A 23830-nucleotide genomic window follows, 5' to 3' on the forward strand; every position below is an offset into this window, starting at 1 on the left:
TTCTTCCTCTTCCTTCCCCCCAACCGTCCCGCTGCTGGGGGAATCGAGGGAGCCCCCCGGCCCCTCACAGAGCAGTGGGCAGCCGCCCGGTCTGTCAGGCAGGGCTCGCTCTCACAGGTGGTCCGTTCCTGGGTGGCAAAGGACGGGCAGAGCATCCTCCGTCGCCCCTCCCCCCAGGGAGCAGGCGCTGCTGGCGCCTCCCCAGCGAGCGCTGTGTGGCCTGGGGCAGCGCTGCCCGGCACGGGCCCGGCGGCTCCTCCGCGCACACACCTGAGGGAGGGCGCTGGGGGGGGGCCGCTCCGCGCGGGGCGCTTTTGAACCACAGTACGGAGTGGGGGACACGGGAGTGAGATAAAGCAGCGCTTTGGCCTCTTGACCCGCGGAGCGGGATCGGTGGTGCTTGCAGCATCCCTTCTTCCTTTCCGGATAGCCTCCTGGTAGGCGCGGCGGCCTGCGCCGAAGGCCTGCCGGTGGAGCGCCTCGCTGGGAAGTCCAGTAACCCCCTCGGTTACGGTTGTTTGCGGTCTCGACTGGCGACTGACTTACGCCTGTGTTGGTGCGGGTGATGCACGGAGGATAAAGAAGTTCGCGTTACCTCCTGCGCTGTTTGGCTTGTGATTAATGAATATGGGTTAAATAAGTTCACCCCATTCTCGACATTTCTCTTTCTAAAAGCGTCTCCTCCATCTCTTTCCCCACACCCTTCCAATTCCTTACCCCTTCAGGGAAGAGGGATAACGAATATTGCTCGTTTCCTTTATCTTTTGAAGGGCCTTTTTATTATAATTGAAGTCCATTTCGCAAGATTATTTTAGAATTGTGCCATTAACCTTTACTGATAAATACTGCCAATATTTATTTATTGAGAAATAAAGTGTTTTTAAATTCTATTGGTCTCATTTGCCCAGGGACATTTCTTGGTCTGCAGGGCAAGGTGGTTTTTTGAGGCCTGGTAACTGAATTGTGCCATCTTGGTGGATGTCTTGGTAATTTCATTTCCTTTGGGGATTCTTTACAATATGTTGGCAGCTGAAGTAGTGGTGGAAAGTCTTACTCAGTGTGGAAAAATAATAAAATAGATCAGGTTATTACTTCTTTCTGTTGATAATTTGGTATAATCTGTGAAAACAAAGCAAAACCCAACCAGATGAAAAACCCAACCCCGAAAGTACCTCCTAATCAAAGTATTGTCTGGTGAAGTTTCCTGTAAGGGGAAATAAGCTCACTTGAGAAAATGCTGCTGCTTATAAAACAATAAACCCCCCCACAACTAAATTGGTTTAGTTGTAGTATGTACAAAATAAGCAACATAATAAGAGTACAGAAACTTAATGCCACAAACCACAGAATCTATAGGCTAATGGATTTTTCTGGTGCATCAAGTAACATTTTCTTCCCCAGGGTGTAGTTGAGATTCCAGACCCAGGACTGGTGGAGAACACAGGGAAGTGGTGGGGTGATGATTTTTAGCAGTGATATAGGCAGAGAATTGATGAAGCTTGACATGGATGTCATGCTTCTATGTTACAAAACCACTGTAGAACTATTAGAACCAAAGAAGAAAAAGAAGATGCAACCTCTCATAGCTGTCATTAGTGCTGACCAACAATGATGTATTACACACACCCTCTTAGTGTGGATGTGGCTGCAGTCAAGACAGCTTCTCATTTTGTAAACAGCTTTTTTTCAAGCCTGCCCACCTAATTAGTGGAAATGCTAAGTCATTAGAAATGAGAAATAGACAAGGATCCATCAGGCTGTTCTACCTGCTGTTAGTGTAGGCTTGCTGAATTTGTTTTTCAGCAGCAATTGTTTTGCTAAGGTTATAAAAGAGTTAACATGTTATTTTTCAGGTGCTTTTAAATTTCATATTTGGAATTAATCTTTTAGAGCTCAGTATTGGTTAAACCCAGCTTTTGCAAATCACCAGCGAAGTTCTTGTGGCTGCTTCAGGTCATTGTATTGAAGACAAAGTATTTTCTTTAAAATATGTGTTTGGAGACTTGGTGGGGTGCTTGGTGCCATGGTTTAGTTGATTAGATGGTGTTGGGTGATGGTTTGGACATCATGATCTCAAAGGTCTCTTCCAATCTGGTCTGGTTTCGCCTCTTCTCTTCTCTTCTCTTCTCTTCTCTTCTCTTCTCTTCTCTTCTCTTCTCTTCTCTTCTCTTCTCTTCTCTTCTCTTCTCTTCTCTTCTCTTCTCTTCTCTTCTCTTCTCTGATATTACAGCAAAAACAATACCTTTTAAAAAAATAGATGCACTGTTTCCATCATCTAGAATTGCTTACTGGAAATTCAACTTAATGTCTTACATACAGTTCAAATGTATTGCCTGGTTAAAAATTATGATGTCCTTGTATGTGTTTCATGTGTGCACGCATAGATATGTATGGCCCTGTAACTGTTTAAGAGATTTATTGAGCATGTTTGCACTTGACAGAAAAATGATGAATTTTCCTCCTTTCTGTCAGCTAGTGATTGTCAGTGCATACTGATTTTTGATAAATTTAGGCATAGGCTAAATTTATGCCAAGAGAATAAATCCGTGGCAAAATTCCTGTTGTGTTCCCATAGGCTGCTTAATTAATTTTGCCCCTTGCATGTATTCAAACAAGATTGTGGAAGCTAAATAAATGCCTGTATCATGTTCTGATGGGAAAGGTGTTCTTCAGAAAATCACTGACAAGATGGATTTATAGAATTATAGAATAGTTTGGGCTGGAAGGAAACTTAAAAGTCATCTAGGCAACATCCCCCGTGCAATGAGTGATGGAAACCAAGTCATAGCTTTCTAGCAGCACTGCAGCTTGCAGCTTCTCTTGTTTGTTGCTCGTGTTGTGTGTGTTTAAGGTGATCCAACTTGCTAGAAATGTAGCCACAGTTAAACTTAGTGGGCATCCACCTTCAGCTGGATAGGTTGCTCAGAACCGTGTCCAGCCTGAGCTTGAATGTTTCCAGGGATGGAGGTCTACCACCTCTCTGGGCAACCTGTTCTAGTGTTTCACTGCTGTCATTGTCAAAAATATCGTTTCTATCTAGTCTAAACCTGCCCTCTTTTAGTTTAAAATAATTACCCTTTGTCCTATCACAACAGGACCTTGTAAAAAATTTGTTCCCATCTTTTTTCTAAGCCCCATTTATAATTTGAAAGACCTTAATAAGGTGTACCCAGAGCCATCTCTTCTCCAGGATAAAACCCTCGACTCTTTCGGCCTTTAGTTACAGGAGAGGTTTTCCAGCCCTCTGATCATTTCTGTGGCCCTCCTGGTAATGCTTCAACAGGTTCATTTATTTTTTTCCTCCTGTGCTGAGGACTCCAGAGCTGGATTCAGTACTCCAGGTGGGGTCTCACCAGAGCAGAGTAGTGGAGGAGAATTTCCTCTTGGGCTGCTGGCTACACATCTTGGTTTTCTGGGTTGCAAGCACACATTATCGGCCCATGTCAGCTTTTCTTCCACCAGTACCTCAAAGTCTTTTGCAGCAGGGCTGCTCTTGGTCTCTTCAGCCCTCAGCCTGTGTTGGTACCAAGGACTGCCCTGACCTAGGTGCTGGACCTTGCACTTGGTCTTGTTGAGCATAATGAGGTTCACATGGGCCCACTTGTCAGGCTTGTCCAGATCTTTCTGGATGACCTCCCAGTTCACTTTGTTACCTCGGTCTCTTAATTCTTAGCCATGAGATTTCAACCTGGTTATGGCAGTTCTTCAGAGACATCTTCACAATCTCTCCATTTTGTGATGCAGAGGGCAATGCCTCTGCCCCACCTTCCTCACCTGTCCCTTCTGAACAACCTGTAGCCATCAATGGCCACACTCCAGTCATGGGATTCGTCCCACCAAGTTTAAGTGATGGAAACTGGAGAGGAGGAGGTTCAGGGGAGCCCTTATTGCTCTCTACAACTACCTTAAGGGAGGTTGTGGACAGGCAGAGGTTGGTCTCTTCTCCCAGGCAACCAGCACCAGAACAAGAGGACACAGTCTCAAGCTGCGCCAGGGGAGGTTTAGGCTGGAGGTTAGGAAGAAGTTCTACACGGAGAGAGTGATTGCCCATTGGAATGGACTGCCTGGGGAGGTGGTGGAGTCACCATCATTGGAGGTGTTTTGGAGAAGACTTGATAGGGTGCTTGGGTGCATGGTTTAGTTGATTAGGTGGTGTTGGATAATAGGTTGGACACGATGATCTTGAAGGTCTCTTCCAACCTGTTCTGTTCTGTTCTATTCTATTCTATTCTATCCTATTCTATTCTATTCTATCCTATTCTATTCCTATTCTAAACCAAGTCATAGCTTTCTAGCAGCACTGTAGCTTGCAACTTTTCTTGTTTCTTGCTCAGCCTGTGTGTGTTTAAGGTGATCCAACTTGCTAGAAATCTAGCAACAGTTAAACTTGGTGGGGATCTTCTTCAGCTATTCGCACAATCAGTTTTTTCCTTTTGTTTGGAGGTCTGTTGATACTTATTCAGAATAGTAACAGGAGAGTCTTGTTTCTCTTACCTCTGATATTTCTGCCATTTATGCCTTTTTTAATTTACAGTAGGAAGAAATTAAATTTTAATAGTCAAATACAATATGCAGAAGTAAAAATAATTGTAGACAGTAGGCTTTATTTACACAAGAAATGAGCTATTTCCAGGCTGTTTTGTTTGTCAGTGCTTTCACTTCCTGTCCAGTTAGTTGTAGAGTTTGGGTACTTCTTGGATGATTGAGACATTTTTCTTTTGAAAATGGATAAGAATTTCAAAAAAGATACTTTGAGGTTTTGTTTTGTTGTTGGCTAAGTTGGATAACAGAGCTGAGGTGCTATAGGTGGTGGGGAGAACTTGTATAATTCAAATGCTGAAGGACAGGATGCAAACAAGACATAATGGTTATGGGTTTACATTGATAAACCAGTACAGTTGTAGTCCAGCATCTTTCAGAGTCTTTGTATTGTGATTTACAAGTCTTCTGGTTTCATGAGGTAGGTGATACTACAGGTGACTCTGTGTTGTTGCTCAGGCCTCCAGAGTTTACTATCTGATGTCACAGGGAAGTACTTCCTGAAAGCTTCCTGAAAGCAGTGTGAACTGTGGACTGCTGTACCTGATTAAATACTGGGGGACCCAAGGTGGTTGTAAAGTCATCTCCATGATTTTGCTATGCTGGGCTTTATTAAAATTGCTGCAAGGAGCAGTCAGTCCAGAAATGCAGAGTGCAAACAATTAGCATGACCCTATGTGAAAAAGACCAGCTTTTCATCTAGATGGCTCTTAGGACAAGGATGTGTCTGAGAATATTTCCCTGATGTGATTAGATTAACAGAGTGGATTAGCCACTTTAGATAGTGCAGGAGGGACAAATGAGGAGGATTCCATTCTCTTGCTTGATACTGCTTCAATGGTGTCTTGTTTTAAACAGGAGCCTCAATAGAAGTGTCCTTGTGTTTTTTAATCATCCATCCACAGAAGTTTGCTATGATTTGAGTTTTTGATTTGTATTTGTTGAGACTCAGGGGTGACCTTATTGCTCTCTACCACTCCCTGAAGGGAGGCTGTAGACAGGCAGAGGTTGGTCTCTTCTCCCAGGCAACCAGTACCAGAACAAGAGGACACAGTCTCAGGCTGCACCAGGGGAGGTTTAGGCTGGAGGTTAGGAGGAAGTTTTACACAGAGAGAGTGATTGCCCATTGGACTGGGCTGCCTGAGGAGGTGGTGGAGTCACCATCACTGGAGGTGTTCAGGAGGGGACTTGATAGCATGCTTGGTTGCATGGTTTAGTTGATTAGATGGTGTTGGATGATAGGTTGGACACAATGATCTCGAAGGTCTCTTCCAACCTGGTTTATTCTATTCTAAATATAATAGGTATGCATATAGTACATATATAATGATATACTACATATGCCTAAGTTCTTCATGTTAATGTCTTAATTTTCCAAACCTTAGCTATTCAGTTTAGTCAGATGTTGTGTTGCAGTTTATTTGCCTAAGTGGTTTGTGTTTCTTCAAGGGTTCTAGCAAGTTCATCTCATGAAGGGAAGCAGAAAGGTGAAAATGTGAATAGATATACCTAAGAATTTCATGCTATTGTATTCTTGAATAAGTTTTACTTTTCTAGGTGCTGGGGTGGGGAGGGGGGAAATGAAGAATACAATTAGTTGATACCACTGCTCATTTTATTTAAATTACATGTACTCAAGAACAAACCCATGTAAAGGTTCATTTCCTATGCAAAAGGTAAACAACATCATGTTCTTGAGCCAAGACTGAGAAAACCAAGGTAGACAGTCGTGCAAAGTTGACCTGCACAGTGATGTTTTGGTGTGTGGTTTTTGTTTTTAATTTATTTTGCAGTCACTTTTTAAATGTATTGGCTCTGTACCTGGTTTATTTTGAGCAGTCTAGGAGTTGCTTTTCCTGGCTACATTGTGTGACTACGGGAAAAGATGAACTATCAAAATTTGCGTAGAACTTAAAAGCCCGGCACATGCTTTCTGTCTTTATTAATACCTTATAGTTATTGTCTGGTTTTGGAGGTTTAGAGATGAACAAAACAAAACAGGTTATTCTTTCAGGAGGAGACTTGATAGGGTGCTTGGTTGCATGGTTTAGTTGATTAGGTGGGTTGGATTAGTTGATAGGTTGGACGCGATGATCTTGAAGGTCTCTTCCAACCTGGTCTGGTCTACTCTATTCTACTCTACTCTACTTTATTCTACTCTATTCTACTCTACTCTACTTTATTCTACTCTACTCTACTTTATTCTACTCTATTCTACTCTACTCTATTCTACTCTACTCTATTCTACTCTACTCTATTCTACTCTACTCTATTCTACTCTATTCTACTCTACTCTATTCTACTCTACTCTATTCTACTCTATTCTACTCTACTCTACTCTACTCTACTCTATTCTACTCTACTCTTTTCCTTGCTGCTGATTAAAGGGGGAAACTTTTTGAACATTTATTTTGATACCATTGCTGGTTTTCATTACTGTTGTTGGTTACACTGAAGATCAATAAGGGTAGCTGGCTTGAGCAGAAACTTTGCTTTGCCAAAGTAAGAATGCTGGTAAATACATCTTTGGTCCCTTGTGCTTTGTGAGCAGAGACAGGACTGCCCGGAGTGGTGCCAGAGAACAAGATTATTGGTACATGTTAGGCTAAACAGAAGTCACATATGTTTGTCTGTAGTGCTTAGAGTTGACAGAGATAAAGTCCAGTTGGTTCAGTGGATAAGTAGTGCATTTTCCTCTCAAGATCGTTGAAGTGTATTTCCAGTGCGTTGCATGGTAGAGAAATTAGCTGATAAATTTCACCAGAATATCCGTGGTTGTGAAACACTGTTTCACATCATGTTCCTCCCCCACCACAATGCAGCCTTGAAATATATATTTAAGGGAAAATATTGGAACAAACTGTAAGGTCCCTGTTCTGCATTTCACACATCATTTCAAAAATTGCTAAGGCAGTACTTATTTAAAGGCAACAAGCAGTGTGGATGGGGTGCTGGATAATCTTCCTCAGTTTTAAAATGCTTTTAAATTTGTTTTTTATTGGTTCTTGTTTAGTGTAGTTGGATATTCAAGATGCATGCAGACCAAACAAGGAAGCATAAAATAACTAAATGTAAATATTTTCCATAGGTGTTTCTGAGCAGAATTCTTCCATCAAATACTGAGATTGGTCAAACCATGGATGTGTACAGCAGGGCTCAGGGCAGTCGAATGAAACCAAGAATACCTGTGAAAAAGGTAAGTATCTGTTGGTTTGTTGATTTGTTTGGTTTTTAATGTATCAGACCTGACAGATTTTTATCGCACCAGTCTAGTAATGAACAAAGGGAACTGATACTGTGATTGAGTTTTTGTTGTTTGGTTGGTTTTTTTCCCTTCCTGTATTTTGATTTTGGTGTCTTTTAACATTTTAGGGAGGCAAAGAAACTGCCTTTGCTTTGTGCTTTGGTATATTTAGCACAGCTGAATTGGGAGGCAGAATAATTTAGGAGGGGATGCATGCTTTTGCCTTTTGTTTACATGAACTTGGAGGCAGTGTTTTGGTGAAAAAGGAAATCTCTCTAACACTTATGTAAGATACTAGTGTGCTAAGTACTTACTCTCTTAAATGTTGTTATTCTAGTTTGGAGAACATAAATGCTCTTCCTCAAATTGTCTTGCAAGTTCCATAAGCACTTACTCAAATGAAAGTTGCAGTTCATCCTGCAAGAACAAATGTATTTATCCAGCCATATTTCTCAAAGTAGTGGAGTAGCAATGAATATTCTTCTAGTTCTTCCCTGGTTACTTATACATCCTTTACTTAAAAGTGTGCAATGATTAAGAAGAGAAACTGAGCAAGGAGGTATCTTGCCACATGGAAATTGCATTATTTTATTGCATTTTGTTGTTTTAAGGAGACAATGCCTGTGGTATAGATCCTGTAGAAACTGCATGAAGGCAGAAGTAGACATGGGACCACCAGGCAGTTAATAGTTGTTTCAGGCCCTGCTATGGAATATTAACCACCATACACTAAGCATCTTTAATTATGGGTGATATTTTTTCAAGACACACTGTATAAAAGATTTTATTTTACTGGTTTATGAGGAATCTCCAGCTGAAAGAGTTCTTTATCTACAGTTATAAACCTGAACATAAACTGATTTTTAGAAGATTTTGTTTTAGTGTGCCCTTTATTTGTTTTTCCTCTTCAATTTAAAAAGCAAAGCAGAACAGACAAACCAGCACTCTCCCCTAGGTTTTTAGAGCTTTGGGTTGCAGAAACATCTTTCTGGTAATGACAGGGACCAGTACCTCACTGATCCTATTAGTTGCCAAAAATACTAGCTTTTTGAATTGCTCTGTTAATTACCTTTGAGCATTCTGTAGTTCCAGGAACATGAGTGTGGCCCTTCTTAGGTGTATTGCAGAATTCAGCCAGACTCCAGTGTTTTGATCTGAGGCTGCCTCTTCATGTTTCCCTGAGGGACAGCTACTTGGATTACAGCGTGGAACTTTCATTCTTTCTCAGAGCTAGGCAGTAGGGTGGTCAGAGTGGTTCTTATGTTTCATCTTCTCTTGATTCACAGCTTGTGGTTTGATTCATGTCTTCTTTGTGATATTTCATAACACTTGACAGGAGTTGTTGCAGTGCAGGGTTGTGGTATGCTCTTTTAAAGCTTTAGAGAATTACTTCAAAATACTCAGTCCATTAAAATCTTATGGCACATGAATTACTTCAAAATACTCAGTCCATTAAAATCTTATGGCACATGAAATCAAAGAGCTGCTTTGTTGTTCAAGAGCAGAGTAAACATGACTTCCCAGCACTGACCTTCTCTGCAGATCATGGCATCCTACAGGTTTGTGGGTTATTGAAAATATTAGAGAGCATTTGTTTAAAATAGTTCATGACACTGATTAGTATGGAATTTTCTCTAGTGTACTCTAAAGGATCCATGGATAGTGACTTCTTGATTTGCTGGCCACAAAATGCAAAACACTGAATTGCTCATTTGAGGTAGACCTTAACAGTGATTTTCATTGTTCAGGTCTGTCTGCCTCTGTGCACATTTGAGGATAATCATGGTTTTGTGTAGCGTATATTAGTAAGCTCAAAATCTTTGCTTATGATTGAAGTGGGATTTCTTGCAACTCACATGACTTGAATTTCTGTGTGGAAGGAGTTCACAAGCCTAGCAAGTAGAGCTTTACAGATTGTTTGGGGTTTTTTGCCCATAAGTTGAAAGTAGTATATCTTGAAAGTAGTCTTACTGTCTACAACTATACCTGAAGGGAGGTTGCATGCAGGTGGGGGTTGGTCTCTTCTCCCGGGTGGCCAGCACCAGAACAAGAGGACACAGTCTCAAGCTGTGCCAGGGGAGGTTTAGGCTGGATGTTAGGAAGAAGTTCTTCACAGAAAGAGTGATTGGCCATTGGAATGGGCTGTCCAGGGAGGTGGTGGAGTCACCATCACTGGAGGTGTTTAGGAAGAGACTGGATGGGACGATTGGAGCCGTGGATTAGTTGATTAGATGGTGTTGGGTGATAGGTTTGACTTGATTTCAAAGGTTTTTTCCAACCTGTTTTTTTCTATTCCTATTCTATTCTATTTGTTGAAGGTGACCTCTTGTCCTTCCCTAAACTGAGCCAGTAGTCTTGGGATCTTTGTGAGTTTCCATTTTTAATGTATTTGTACGTCCGTTATGTAGGAGAATTTGTAGGCGAATCTGAAATGGAGTCCAGTTCATTGCCATCACAAGCACAATTTTCATGAGAAGATGAAAAAGTTATTAAATATAGTCTCACAATAAGAGGAGATTAAAGAAAGCACCCTACTGCAGTTAAGCCTTTTTTAACCACACTAATGTAAAAGTGAAGAATCTTTTTAATTCCGGACTGAAGGTATTCACAGCATATTTATACCTGTTAGTTTAGGGATGCCATTATTCTTCAGCTTCAATAGGTAGTATTTTTCCTTTGTTTCATTGATATTCTCCCTTGTGATGTTTTTACAGTTGGTCTGTCCTCTGTTAGTCTTGGGTTTTGGAAACTGTGTAAACTAAGGCTTTAGTCTGCTTTCATACGCAAGCCTCTGCATTCAAGCGATTATCCTTCATAGTCCTACTTTCTGTGCTTGTTGGGAGTTAATCTTCTTTTTGCATGTGGATGATACTGTATGTGCAGTTGCGTGAGAGTCACTGAGAAGGACATTCTGTGTCAGTTCTTTTACTGAGGGCTGCATACTGGGGTAGTGTTTGCTGTCTTCAGTGCTGTATCATGTTGCCCATCCATTCCACTGTATTTTTCAAGAGATCAACTTACGTCTTTTATTTCTGAGCTTGTTAATCTGCACTTCTATTTTAAAGCTTGATTTTAGTTTTTAAGGGTGTAACTTTGCACTTCCTCTGGTTGACCTTTAAAATACTGTCACACTGAGCAAGTTATTTCTGTAAGATTTGCTATTTTTCTTGTTAACTGATCACTTCTGCCTACTTTGAATTATCATCACGTGTCATCTACATGTTTCCATTGGTGATACTTGACTTTAGTTCAAGATAAATTTTGGGGAAGTTGGTTATTGGGTTAGTGACCTACATCTATTATATCCTCAAAAAAAACCACTTTACTGTCTCCTTTCAGGCAATTTTTTCTCTTCCAGATACAACAGTTTCAGCAAACTATCTTTTTCTGGTTTTGTTAACACTTCATTTTATTTTGATGTAAATAATCTATGGATGTCCAGATAGAGGAGATCTTTATCTATGTGTTCTGCCTGTCAATTGCAATATCTTTATTCTTTCCATGTTCAGAATTTTTGTCTATTCATTAGTGTGATCTTACAAACATGCATCACTTTTTCCTCTTTTTTAAATACATGTATATTCTCTTTCTGGTTGTGTTATGCCTCCATCAGCATGATACCAGACCTTCGTATAGTCTCCTATGATGGTTCTTCCAGACCTGAGGGAGACTTTTTCCAGTTGTTGCATCTTGCTTCTCCCACTTCAACTTAGTATTATTCTCCAAAATCTGAATCTTTCATCACTTCAGTAGTTCCTTATAACTATACTCCTGTTCTAGTCATCCATCCTACCTTTCAGGGAAAAGAACTTGCTTACAAGTAAGATATATAGATATAATAATTTGTAGCCTTAGAAAACCTAAGTGCTGGAGAGTAATGCTGAGCCCATCTTAAACTGGATTATTAGTGGTCTGCAGAAAATGAGCAGCTCACATTGCATGATGGTTTTTTCCTTTTAATTATTGTTTTGAGTGCTGTGACTGATTATTGTAGAAGCTGAAAATTAGACATTTCAGCATGCTTGCTTGACTTCACAAATTACTTGTGTATAAGATGGATGGAGGAATTACTGGGGAGGAGTCTTTGAGCAATATTGGTATTGCAGCCACCTGTAAATTTGGAAGATTAGTCACCGTCACTGGAGGTGTTAGGAGGAGACTGGATGAGGCACTTGGTGCCATGGTTTAGTTGATTAGATGGTGTTGGGTGATAGGTTGGACTTGATCTTGAAGGTCTTTTTCAGCCTGGTCTGTTCTGTTCTATTCTGTTCTCTTCTGTTTTATTCTATTCTTAGCCTGGAGAAGAAGAGGCTCAGGGGAGACCTTATTGCTCTCTACAACTACCTGAAGGGAGGTTATAGGCAGGCAGGGGCTGGTCTCTTCTCCCAGGCAACCAGCACCAGAACAAGAGGTGACAGTCTCAAGCTGCACCAGGGGAGGTTTAGGCTGGATATTAGGAAGAGCTTCTTCACAGAAAGAGTGATTTGCCATTGGAATGGGCTGCCCAGGGAGGTGGTGGAGTCACCATCACTGGAGGTGTTTTAAGAAGAGACTGAATAGGGTGCTGGGTGCCTTGGTTTAGTTGATTAGATGGTGTTGAGTGATAGGTTGGACTTGATGATCTCAAAGGTCTTTTCCAACCTGCTTAATTCTCTTCCTTTCCCGTTCTCTTCCTTTCCCCTTCTCTTCCTCATTTCATTTTTAACAGGACAATTATGTAGAGAATAAAGAACTGTATTAACAATCTATAACCATGTAGTGATCTTATTTTTCTTCTTAACCATGCCACTTACTAGAGATAACAAAAATAAATAAATAATTTTAAAACCTCAAAAAAACACCACCACTAAAAAAAAAAGTTGCTAACTTCCTAAAACAGATGTGAGGACACTCATTTTTTTACATGCTGAGTAAGTCAGGTTTTGTTGTTCTGTCATTTTGTTTTATTTGCCTTCAGATGCCAGTGATAATTCTTTTGTTCTGCTGCACATTGTTACGCTGGGAGAAAGTCTTGGATTCTTAAGCCTTTTTTAGCCCTCTGTGGATGCTTGCATGACACCATAAGTGTAAACACTAGAAACATGGCAAGTAGTGTTTATATGGGACTAAATTGGAGTTGTCTCATATTCATGAAGGAACGGGAGAGCAGAATGTGTGTGTCAGCAGGAGCAGGGGGGTCATTCTCCCCCTGTACACAGCACTGGTTAGGCCACACCTGGAGTCTGTATCCAGTTCTGGCCCCCTCAGTCTAGGAAAGATGTTGAGTTGCTGGACTGTGTCCAGAGAAGGGCAACAAAGCTGGGGAGGGGGTTGGAGCACAAGTCCTATGAGGAGAGGTTGAGGGAGCTGGGTTTGCTTAGCCTGGGGAGGATGAGGATGAGGGGAGACCTTCTTGCTGTCTACAACTCCCTTAAGGGAGGTTGTAGGCAGGTGGGGGTTGGTCTCTTCTCGCAGGCAACCAGCACCAGAACAAGAGGACACAGTCTCAAGATGTGCCAGGGGACGTTTAGGCTGAATGTTAGAAAGAAATTCTTCATAGAGAGAGTGATTGCCTGTGGTGGGTTGAAAGGAAAGGCCCAGCTTCCCCTCCCCCACATTGCCCATTGGAATGTGCTGCCTGGGGAGGTAGTGGAGTCACCATCACTGGAGGTGTTTAGGAAGAGACTGGATGGGGTGCTTGGTGCCATGGTTTAGTTGATTAGAAAGTATTGGGTGATGGGTTGGACGCGATGATCTCTAAGGTCTCTTCCAACCTATTCTATTCTATTCTATTCTATTCTATTCTATTCTATTCTATTCTATTCTATTCTATTCTATTCTATTCTATTCTATTCTATTCTATTCTATTCTATTTTGTTGTGGTAGTAGTCTGTTTGCTTTCTTCCCCTCTGAATTTTCAAGCCACCTCCATTACTTTCACTGCCTAAATTTGCTTTTCTTCCTTTTTAAGGAAAAGCTGATGGAAAAGTTCCATATATAAGCTTTAATGCCAGAATAGGTGGGGACTGGATTTCTTCATGGATCCATATGTTTGATTTTTTCCAAGTCTGCCTGTTCTCACTTCTTTCTTTCTTTTTAATACAGAATGGTCAATTTATGTTGGAATGGAAGTATTGCTTAAATAAAACAACTTAGGTGTTTCAGTTCTGTGTCTTGAAGTACATTTAACTTTCAAACCTGATGATTTTATACACAAAGTAATTTGAAATAGTACTTGGAGCAGGGAAACCCATGGGGGCAGGGGAAGTATCCATAGTGGGAAAGCTTTTTTAATTCCCTTTTATTTTTCCATTGTTTTTCAGAGGTTTGGTGAAGGTCTGCTGCATTCTATGAAGTCACTGCTACACAGCAGAAAAGAATTATGCAATGTATCATCAGAGGAGTGCCTGAGTCGGGAAGAACAAGAGAATTTTATTGAGGTTTGGCATAACCTGATAATTTATATATGTGTTTATATTTTGCAGCTATGATAGAAAATGATTTAGCTGGAAACAGTATAGGAGGTTGAAGGATAGTAAATGTGAACAATACTGCCAGTTACTGGCTGTAAAATCTGTACCCCCTACTGTCATTCTGGAATTTAGTCACTCTAGTCTGGAAAACAGCTGCGACACACTGCATTGGTTAGGCCACATCTTGAGTACTGTGTCAAGTTCTGGGCCCCTCAGTTCAGGAAGGATGTTGAATTGCTGAAAGGTGTCCAGAGAAGGGCAGCAAAGTTGGAGATGGGTTTGGAGCACAAGCCCTGTGAGAAGAGGCTGAGGGAGCTGGGGTTGCTTAGCCTGGAGAAGAGGAGGCTCAGGGGTGATCTTATTGCTCTCTACAACTACCTTAAGGGAGGTTGTAGACAGGCAGAGGTTGGTCTCTTCTCCCAGGCAACCAGCACCAGAACAAGAGGACACAGTCTCAGGCTGTGCCAGGGGAGGTTTAGGCTGGAGGTTAAGAAGAAGCTCTACACAGAGAGAGTGAGTGGCCATTGGAATGTGGTGTCCAGGGAGGTGGTGGAGTCACCATCGTTGGAGGTGTTCAGGAGGAGACTTGGTGCCATGGTTTAGTTGATTAGGTGGTGTTGGATAATAGGTTGGATGCGATGATCTTGAAGGTCTCTTCCAATCTGGTTTATTCTGTTCTATTCTATTCTAAGATGGTATTGCTGTGCTTTGTAGGATTTGTGAAACTGAAACCCCCCAGATGTGTAGATAGATGATTTTTGTAAGAATTCTATAACTGGGTGTACTACATTTTGAGGTGATATGAATGACAGCCTAGCAAAGTAGCAGAACATTTTGATCCAGTGCTGAAGTTATAAGCGATTGCTCTTTTTTTGCCTTGTGGTCAGCACTAAAAGCTGAAGTCTAGGCATTGCAGTTCTTGACTTCTTTTATATTAATACAGATGAGCCAAAAGCTGATCAAAGTCTAGAGAGAAGTAGACCTGGAGAGAATGGAGGCCTACTAGGTGAATCTCAGGTTTTGAGGAAGGAGGACTATAGCTATTTGAGTTCCAGGAGCTTGTGCAAAGGGAAAAGAAAAAAAAGAGTAAGCAGCAATGTGTATCATGTATGTCCTATTAAGTGTCTTAGAAGTCTATTAAGTAGTAGTTGGCAGGCCTGACAAGAAGCTTGGTGAAGGGGAGGATGACCTGAAAAGGCCAGATGGAGAAGCTGAGAGGGGGAGGAATGAATCAAAACAAACTCAGGAAGTGGTTAGGGAAGACTGATAATTAAGGAGTAGCAGGAGGGAGGGAAGAAGCAGATTTTGTGACCAGCAGAAATGACATAGCATTGCCTTGATGACACTAGGAGCTTTTGGGACTGGCTGCATGGTGAGGTTATGACTATGAAATGTTTGGGGAACAGGTAAGAAGCTGAATTTGTGAAAGATAAAGAGTTGTGACAAATTAGAGGTAAGGAAGAAGAGTGAATCAGTGAAGGAGCAGGCCAAACCTTGTCTGTGTCTGTCCAGACAGACCATGTTCTAGAATCTATAAAACCCCTCAAACATTACTTACCCACCTCCTTTTTTGTTGGGGTGTGTTTGTCTTCTAGCAAATATCTGACAAATAGCTGGCAACATGTTTTATATGCTTGTAATGATGGTCCCTATGGAGAAAGATAGCTGACTATATTTAGTTACTATATTAGCTCAAGCAATTAAGAGCTCTCTAGTTGAAATGTAAAAAAGGTCAACATCCTGCCTCAGAGCAAGTATTCTTAGGAGAATATAGGGAAAGAATAGCAGACTGCAGAATAGCAGTAAAAGAACATCATTAAGACTGCAAAGGTAATTGCTTAGGCTTAACAAACACCAGAAATTTAGGCTTTCCCATACCATTTTAATTCATTTTCTCTGTACCCTTGGGTTATGATAACCTTCAAATACATTGTCTCATACACTATTTTTAGTGTAAAGAAAAGACTTGTTAACCAGCTGTTCACCTTTCTGTCTTCCTGGCCTACTCTCCAACAACTTTTAAACTGGTGTACTAACTTAAGACATGTTCAAAATATTACAAGATGGGGTTTGAGTAAAGGAGTCTAAATTAGTACTGTAACTGAGGCAAAAATAGGCAGCCTTAGTACTGGTTTGGTCTCTTTGACAGCAGTCTGCTGGCATGTCAGTGTTTATAAGGACTAGTTAGTCCTCGCTTGTGTGTAGCAATGATTCCTGCCCTGTTTGGCACAAAGAGTTATCCCCAAGGAAGAGGAATGGATTGCAGTCATTATCTTGTAGAAGAGGAAAGGGCATATAAGAAAACAAAAGAGCAAACACCAATTAAACCCCTCCTCCAAACTACCAAAACAAACCCTAAAGGCTCTCAAAATCCTCTTCAGAGAACAAGGGTTTTTTTCAAATCCTTTAAATTGTTTGTTAATTTGCTAATCCAGTTCATAGCTGATCACAAGTGGTGTTCCCCAGGGCTCAGTGCTAGGCCCAGTTAATGGCTTTATTAGTGGTTGGACAAGGGGAATGACTGTGCCCCCCAGTAAATCTGCAGATGACACCAAATTATGAGGGAGTGTTGATCCACTTGAGGGTGGGAAGGCTCTACAATGGGACCTGGGCAGGCTGGATCAATGGCCTAAGGTAAGTGGGATGAGATTCAACAAGGCTGGCCTTGATTCTGTGTCCAGTTCTGAGCCAATCAGTTTAGGAAAGTTGTTGAGTTGCTGGAATGTGTCCAGAAAAGGGCAACAAAGCTGGGGAGGGGTTTGGAGCACAGCCCTGTGAGGAGAGGCTGAGGGAGCTGGGGTTGCTTAACCTGGGGAAGAGGAGGCTCAGGGGAGGCCTTATTGCTCTCTACAATTACTTGAAGGGAGGTTGTAGCCAGGTGGGCATTGGTCTCTTCTCCCTAGCAGCCAGCAACACAAGAGGACACAGGCTTAAGCTGCACCAGGGGAGGTTTAGGCTGGATGTTAGGAAGAAGTTCTTCATAGAGAGAGTGATTGGCCATTGGAATGTGCTGCCCAGGGAGGTGGTGGAGTCACTGTCCCTGGAGGTGTTCAAAAAGGGATTGGACGTGACACTTGAAGCCATGGTTTAGTTGATTAGATGGTGTTGGATGGTAGGTTGGACTCAGTGATCTCAAAGGTCTTATCCAACCTGGTTAATTCTAATTCTATGAGCTGTGGATTGAATACAGAAAATTAAGTCTTCTGCACAGTGCATTGGAATGTGCTGCCCAGGGAGGTGATGGAGTCACCATCCTTGGAGATGTTCAAGAGGGGATTGGACGTGGCACTTGGTGCCATGGATTAGTCATGAGGTCTGTGGTGAACAGGTTGGGCTTGATGATCTTTGAAGTCTCTTCCAACCTTGGTGATTCTGTGCTCTGAAATAATTGAATCCAAGTCATATCAAACTTAAGTTCAAACATCACTGGAAGCATTTCATCTTTTACCTTCATCTGTATGTACACAATGGAGTCAATTTTTTTTTCCTTACAAACTTGTTTTGAAAATAAATGCCTTATGGATCATTTCTTTTTTGAGCATGCAAATGCTCTCTTGATTTGTCATTATGAAAATAAGGAGAACTGAAGGAATGTGATACTTGAAAGAAGGTTTGAGTAGTGGATGTTAAACAAATCATGGTGTGACACTGAAGAACAAAGGTAAGACAGAATACTGTCCTTTGTTCGTGTTGAATGATACAACAAGCCTGTAGACAGTACTCCAGGTGAGACCCCACCTGGAGTACTGCATCCAGTTCTGGAGCCCCTATTAAAAGAGGCATCTGGAGGTGCTTGAAGGTGTCCAGAGAAAGGCCACGAGGATGATCAGAGGGCTGGAGCACCTCTCCTATGAGGACAGACTGAAGGAGTTGGGGCTGTTCAGTCTGGAGAAGAGAAGGCTCCCAGGTGACCTCATTGTGGCCTTCCAGTATCTGAAGGGGGCCTACAAGAAGGCTGAGGAGGGACTTCTCAGGGTATCAGGTAGTGATAGGACTAGGGGGAATGGAATGAAGCTGGAGGTGGGGAGATTCAGGCTGGAGATGAGGAGGAAGTTCTTCCCCATGAGAGTGGTGAAGGCCTGCAGTGGGTTGTCCAGGAAGGTGGTTGAGGCCCCATCCCTGGAGGTGGTTGAGACCAGGCTGGATGAGGTTCTGGCCAGCCTGATGTAGTGTGGGGTGTCCCTGCCCATGGCAGGGGGGTTGGAACTTGATGATCCTTGTGGTCCCTTCCAACCCTGACTGATAACTGTGATACTGATAGTATGATGCCATGAAAAGAGGCACAGCATGTGATTAAAATGTCTCCCCTGACAACAAGGACAAAAACCTGAGGTAAAGCTGACATTTCTGACATATTCCATGTTCCTGAGCCTGATCAGACCTTTTTATTTTGTTTTAATACTTTCATTTTAGGGGTTCATCTGCTTGGAAATTACATGCAGACTTGTGGTTTAAGTAATCTGTTGTGTTTTGGCCTTAGGCTAATCAATTTACATGGTAAATTGTATAATGTGTTGGCATCAAGCTCACTTCAGTATATCCAAGGGTATCACAGCATGTTAGCATGGACATATTTCAGACTGGAACTGGAACTAAAGGGAAGTTGTAGCCAGGTGGGGGTTGGTCTCTTCTCCCAGGCAGCCAGCACCAGAACAAGAGGACACAGTCTTAAGCTGCACCAGGGGAGGTTTAGGCTGGATGTCAGGAAGAAGTTCACAGGATGAGTGATTTGCCATTGGAATGTGCTGCCCAGGGAAGTGGTAGAGTCACCATCACTGGAGGTGTTTAAGAAGAGACTGGATGGGGCACTTGGTGCCATGGTTTAGTTGATTAGATGGTGTTGGGTGCTAGGTTGGACTTGATGATCTCAAAGGTCTTTTCCAACCTGGTCTGGTCTATTCTAATTCTATATTCTATTCTCACTCCTCTCCTCACTCCTCTCCTCTCTCCTCTCCTCTCTCCTCTCCTCTCTCCTCTCCTCTCTCCTCTCCTCACTCCTCTCCTCTCTCCTCTCCTCTCTCCTCTCCTCTCTCCTCTCCTCTCCTCACTCCTCTCCTCTCCTCTCCTCACTCCTCTCCTCTCCTCACTCCTCTCCTCTCCTCACTCCTCTCCTCTCCTCACTCCTATTCTATTCCTATTCTAATGTGTGTCCAGGCTGAAGCAAGGACGTATGAGCACTGATCTCTGCAAAGTCATGTTTCCTTTAACAGAAGTACTGAGGTTTTTGTGTTACCTAGTGTATACCAGCCAACAGGCCACAAGAAAATGGTTGTGTATGCTCTTTAGTCTGACCTGATGTTTCACAAGTCAGAGTATAACATTACTGTTCTTTATGTAAGACTAGGTGCTACTGATTGAGCAAGCTATGCTACTTCAAGGTGGTTTTGGTGGCAGTAGAATGAAATCGTGGTAAAGCCTGCTGGGTTTTTTTAACTCCTAGATATCTGCAGGAGTTCTTTTCTGTATGTCAGTATGTTTTGTGTGTTTATTTTACAGATTGCATTCATGGGTTTTGCTGAAGAGATGGGTACTGCTCATTTGCAGGTACAGTATCTGTATTGGAAAACAATGTTCTGTAGCACTAGTGATGTCTTCAAAGTAGTACCTAGTTTTGGAGATGGAGGATTTTGGGGTTTAGGGATGTGAAATAGAGGTACCTTAAGCATTCAGAAACCTCAGTTGTAAATGTCATTAAAAGTTTGAAGATAATTATTTTGATATGATCATATGTGTTTTGTATCTTTGTATTAGAATGGTTTGGATCAGCTTGCTTAAATTGGAGAAGGGGGGTTGTTTTATGTGTGTGGGTGTTTGGGCTTGGAAAGGGATTTGATTTGTTGTGGGGGTTTGTGTTTGTTTGTTTGTTTTCAGTGTGGTTTGGGTTTTTGTTAAAAACCTGTGTGCATTAGTACTTTGGTTTATAGCCTTCCTCTTAGTAGAGTTCTATTTATTAGCTTGATACCTTTGACATCTGCAAAGACAAAACTTCCCTGAATTGACTGGTAGCTGTGAATTGCTGGTGGGAGACCAGGAGTCAATATTATTTATTGCCCTAAGATATTTTTCCTAGAGAGTTACATGAAGAAATACTATTTTAAAAGTAGAAGTGGAGCAAACTAGTGGGGTTGTGCTTTGCCATTTAAAGAAGTTAATGATTTAATCTTCCTGTGCAATTTACACATCAGTATAATCTTTACATACATGTATACAGTACAATTCTACACTCCTACTCTGTCTGGATCTTAGTAGATAGAGATTGCTCTAATAGTTTGCTGTTCAAAAACAGAAACTGAAGCCATTTGTGTTCAAAGGTGTATCAGTGTTGCTAGTTAATTGAATTGTAATAGTGCTAAGTGTTCTTTCATGTATGGTTAAGAGCTATTCAATGGTCTAGAGTTAGACTTAAGAGAAAATCAGAGTGAATAGGGTTATGGAGACATGCTTTGTACCATATGGATCAGTACTGTTTTAAAAAATCAAGCAGGCCTTACATTGGCCTTTGCTATGTTAGTTACATCTAAAAATGATCTGGGATCATGCATGTAGAAGTGCCTTGGCCCTGTTTTTTAATAGGGGGCTAAACCACCATTCCAATAAAGCACACTAAGATCTACTGAGGATCATTTTTGGCTGAGTTACATGTTCTGTTTGTAGTTGTGTACCATGTAGGATGTGCAGCTGCTTAAAAATGCTTACAAGAATGTCCTTTGTGACTTCCAAGCCTCTTCTGGCCCATGAGAAACAGTGGAATTTCCAGAGAGCTGGACGTGAGTGTGGACTGCATTAAAGCTTGTTTACATGAGCTTTACACCACAGTTCAAGATATTAAGTAGGGAATGGGGTAAGAGATGCGGGACAAAAGAGAAGCTTTACCAAAATGATCAGCTGTTACTCTTGAGTGGGGATGTGAGATAAAGAACTTTAACATTTATGTGTTGTTTCCACTCTGTAATCTCAGTGCGTTTGTATATTTAAATCAGGAGTTGGCAGCTGTTTCTGTAGAACTTCCAGATGCTCTGAAATCACTCCAGTTGTGTAAACTAAAAGAAAATGAGGTTATATTTCTAGAAGATGTAAAGAAAACATTGGGAAAGCCTCATGTCCCGAAACAGGTGAGCGTTTTGTGTGCTATTGTGTGCCTTAATTACGGAAGTGCTATATTTAACCTCATAAAGACTATAGTCATATCACACTCTGTCTTGTTTTTTCTTTTGGAGCCATTTTAATCACAGCACTATTAATGTTGCTGTAGTTCTTCAGTTTCTTTAAAATGAGTGTTAGAAGAATCTCAAAATAAACTTCAGGTGTGGTATTATTAACAGAAAATATGTAGCAATTATATAATTACAGTGCTGATCCCATGGTGCTTCTTCTGGACTATGATTGCTTTCACTGCCCATTTGGAAAAAAGGTGAAACTTGTCAGGTTGTTTGTCTCTGCTCTGTTCAGATGCAGCTTTTAGTTTACTTTTGTTTTGTTTTGTTTTTTTTTAAATAGGTGCCAAAAATTATGAGAATGTTAGATGTTCATAAGCTAAGTGGGTTCTTTTCTTGCTAAAACATTTATTGACAAAAATAAATGCTGTTAGTTGTTTATATTGTTTTTATGTCAGTATTTCCTGTGTTAGAGTAGAGTAGAATAGAGTAGAGTAGAATAAAAGAGAGTAGAATAGAATTAACCAGGTTGGAAGAGACCTTTGAGATCATCGAGTCCAACCTGTCACCCAACACCATCTAATCAGCTAAACCATGGCACCAAGTGCCCCGTCAAGTCTCTTCCTAAACACCTCCAGTGATGGTGACTCCACCACCTCCCTGGGCAGTCCATTCCAATGGCCAATGTTCTCATTCATTATTTTGTTAGTTCTAAATTTAATTACTATTTCCAATTTTAAATATTGTTAAAGAAAACTTCTTAAAGATATATTGACTAATCTGCAGTGTGCCCAGGCGGCCAGGAGGGCCAATGGCATCCTGGCCTGGATCAGGAACAGTGTGGCCAGCAGGAGCAGGGAAGTCATTCTGCCCCTGTGCACTGCACTGGTTAGGCCACACCTTGAGTCCTGTGTCCAGTTCTGGGCCCTTCAGTTTAGGAAGGATGTTGAGCTGCTGGAAGTTGTCCAGAGAAGGGCAACAAAGTTGGTAAGGGGTTTGGAACACAAGCCCTCTGAGGAGAGACTGAGGGAGTTGGGGTTGCTTAGCCTGGAGAAGAGGAGACTCAGGGGTGACCTTATTGCTCTCTACAACTACCTAAGGGAGGTTGTAGACAGGCAACCAGCACCAGAACAAGAGGACAGAGTCTCAAGCTGCACCAGGGGAGGTTTAGGTTGGAAGTTAGGAAGAAGTTCTACATAGAGTGATTGCCCTTTGGAATGTGCTGCCCGGGGAGGTGGTGGAGTCACCATCGTTGGAGGTATTCAGGAGGAGACTTGATAGGGTGCTTGGTTGCATGATTTAGTTGATTAGGTGGGTTGGATGATAGGTTGGACGCGATGATCTTGAAGGTCTCTTCCCTCCTGGTTTGGTTTATTTTATTCTGTCCTGTTCTGTTGTGTTCTATTCTATTCTTGCATTATAAATGTAATTATGCTGCAGTTAAAGTTCAGAGTACCTTGAAGAAGCAAATATCCACACTTTGAAATGCTGTCTTCCTTTACAGATTTTTAACATGTATACTTTAATAGATTCTTAATTAGATATTATCAAAGTTGTATTATCCAACCTTTGTTTAGTTTGGTTTATTGCAATGGTTTATTCAGAATGCAGAAGTTATGAAAATGAGTGACTATCACTCTACACAAACTGTTCCACTCCTTATCTTTAATTTTTTCATAAATTGATTATTGTTCATAAAAATGCATTGAAGGAATCTTCTGCTACTCCTGACAGCTGAAATTATTCCAAGATTGTTATGTTTGTTTTCTTACTGTTTTCTTTTTTCCCTCCCCAAGAATCAGCTTCCTGAAGTGTTTTGTGTGATGAGACTCTCTCCTTCATTCCCAAGGATCAAAGTTGATTATATATTTTCCTTGTTGAGCAAGTATACTACAGGCATAAGATATGCAGTGGAAAGAAACTCACCACAAAAACATCAAACAGAGACATCCCATGGAGAAGATGATGACACTAATCAGTCAGTTTCATCAATTGAGGATGATTTTGTCACTGCTTTTGAACACTTAGATGAGGATGAGCCTTCAAAGATACAAGGTGCTGGTAAGTTCTTGCTTGCTGTGGACATGTAGCCAGCAGTATTTGAAATTGTTGGGATTTTGTGAGAACGTAGATGTAAATGATTAGTAATTTTTTTAGTTCAGTCACATTTTGTAAAGGGTTATTAAGCAATGGAACATTTGCAGTTCTCACCACAGTTTCTCAACCCACAAATCAAAGATTCTAACCACATTGTCAGATGCAGGTCATATATAATCTTGTTCTACTTTATATGCTAGAAAATACATTAATTTGTCAGTGATTGTTACAATAGGATTTGGGGGGGGAAAAAACAACAAAACCACAAAAATTGCTTTATTCATGAAAGAACAGCTAGCATTTGGCCAGCAGTTGCCATCAAAATCTGTCCTCCATTTTCTGTA

At 41.4% G+C, this 23830-nt stretch overlaps 1 protein-coding gene across 1 annotated transcript in view; it reads left to right on the plus strand.

Annotated features, from left to right (window-relative positions):
- Window positions 1–7633: 7633 nt before the first annotated feature.
- AKAP11 (A-kinase anchoring protein 11) overlaps window positions 7634–23830 on the plus strand; it is a 41268-nt gene continuing 25071 nt past the window's right edge. The window contains exons 1-5 of the mRNA XM_054163090.1: window positions 7634–7735; window positions 14086–14202; window positions 19732–19779; window positions 21216–21353; window positions 23186–23450. Of these exons, the coding sequence (XP_054019065.1) occupies window positions 7676–7735; window positions 14086–14202; window positions 19732–19779; window positions 21216–21353; window positions 23186–23450 (628 nt within the window). The 5' untranslated portion in view covers window positions 7634–7675. The remainder of the gene's footprint in view (window positions 7736–14085; window positions 14203–19731; window positions 19780–21215; window positions 21354–23185; window positions 23451–23830) is intronic.

This window comes from Dryobates pubescens, chromosome 7 (genome assembly GCF_014839835.1).
Source record: "Dryobates pubescens isolate bDryPub1 chromosome 7, bDryPub1.pri, whole genome shotgun sequence".
In the NCBI taxonomy this organism is placed as follows: domain Eukaryota; kingdom Metazoa; phylum Chordata; class Aves; order Piciformes; family Picidae; genus Dryobates; species Dryobates pubescens.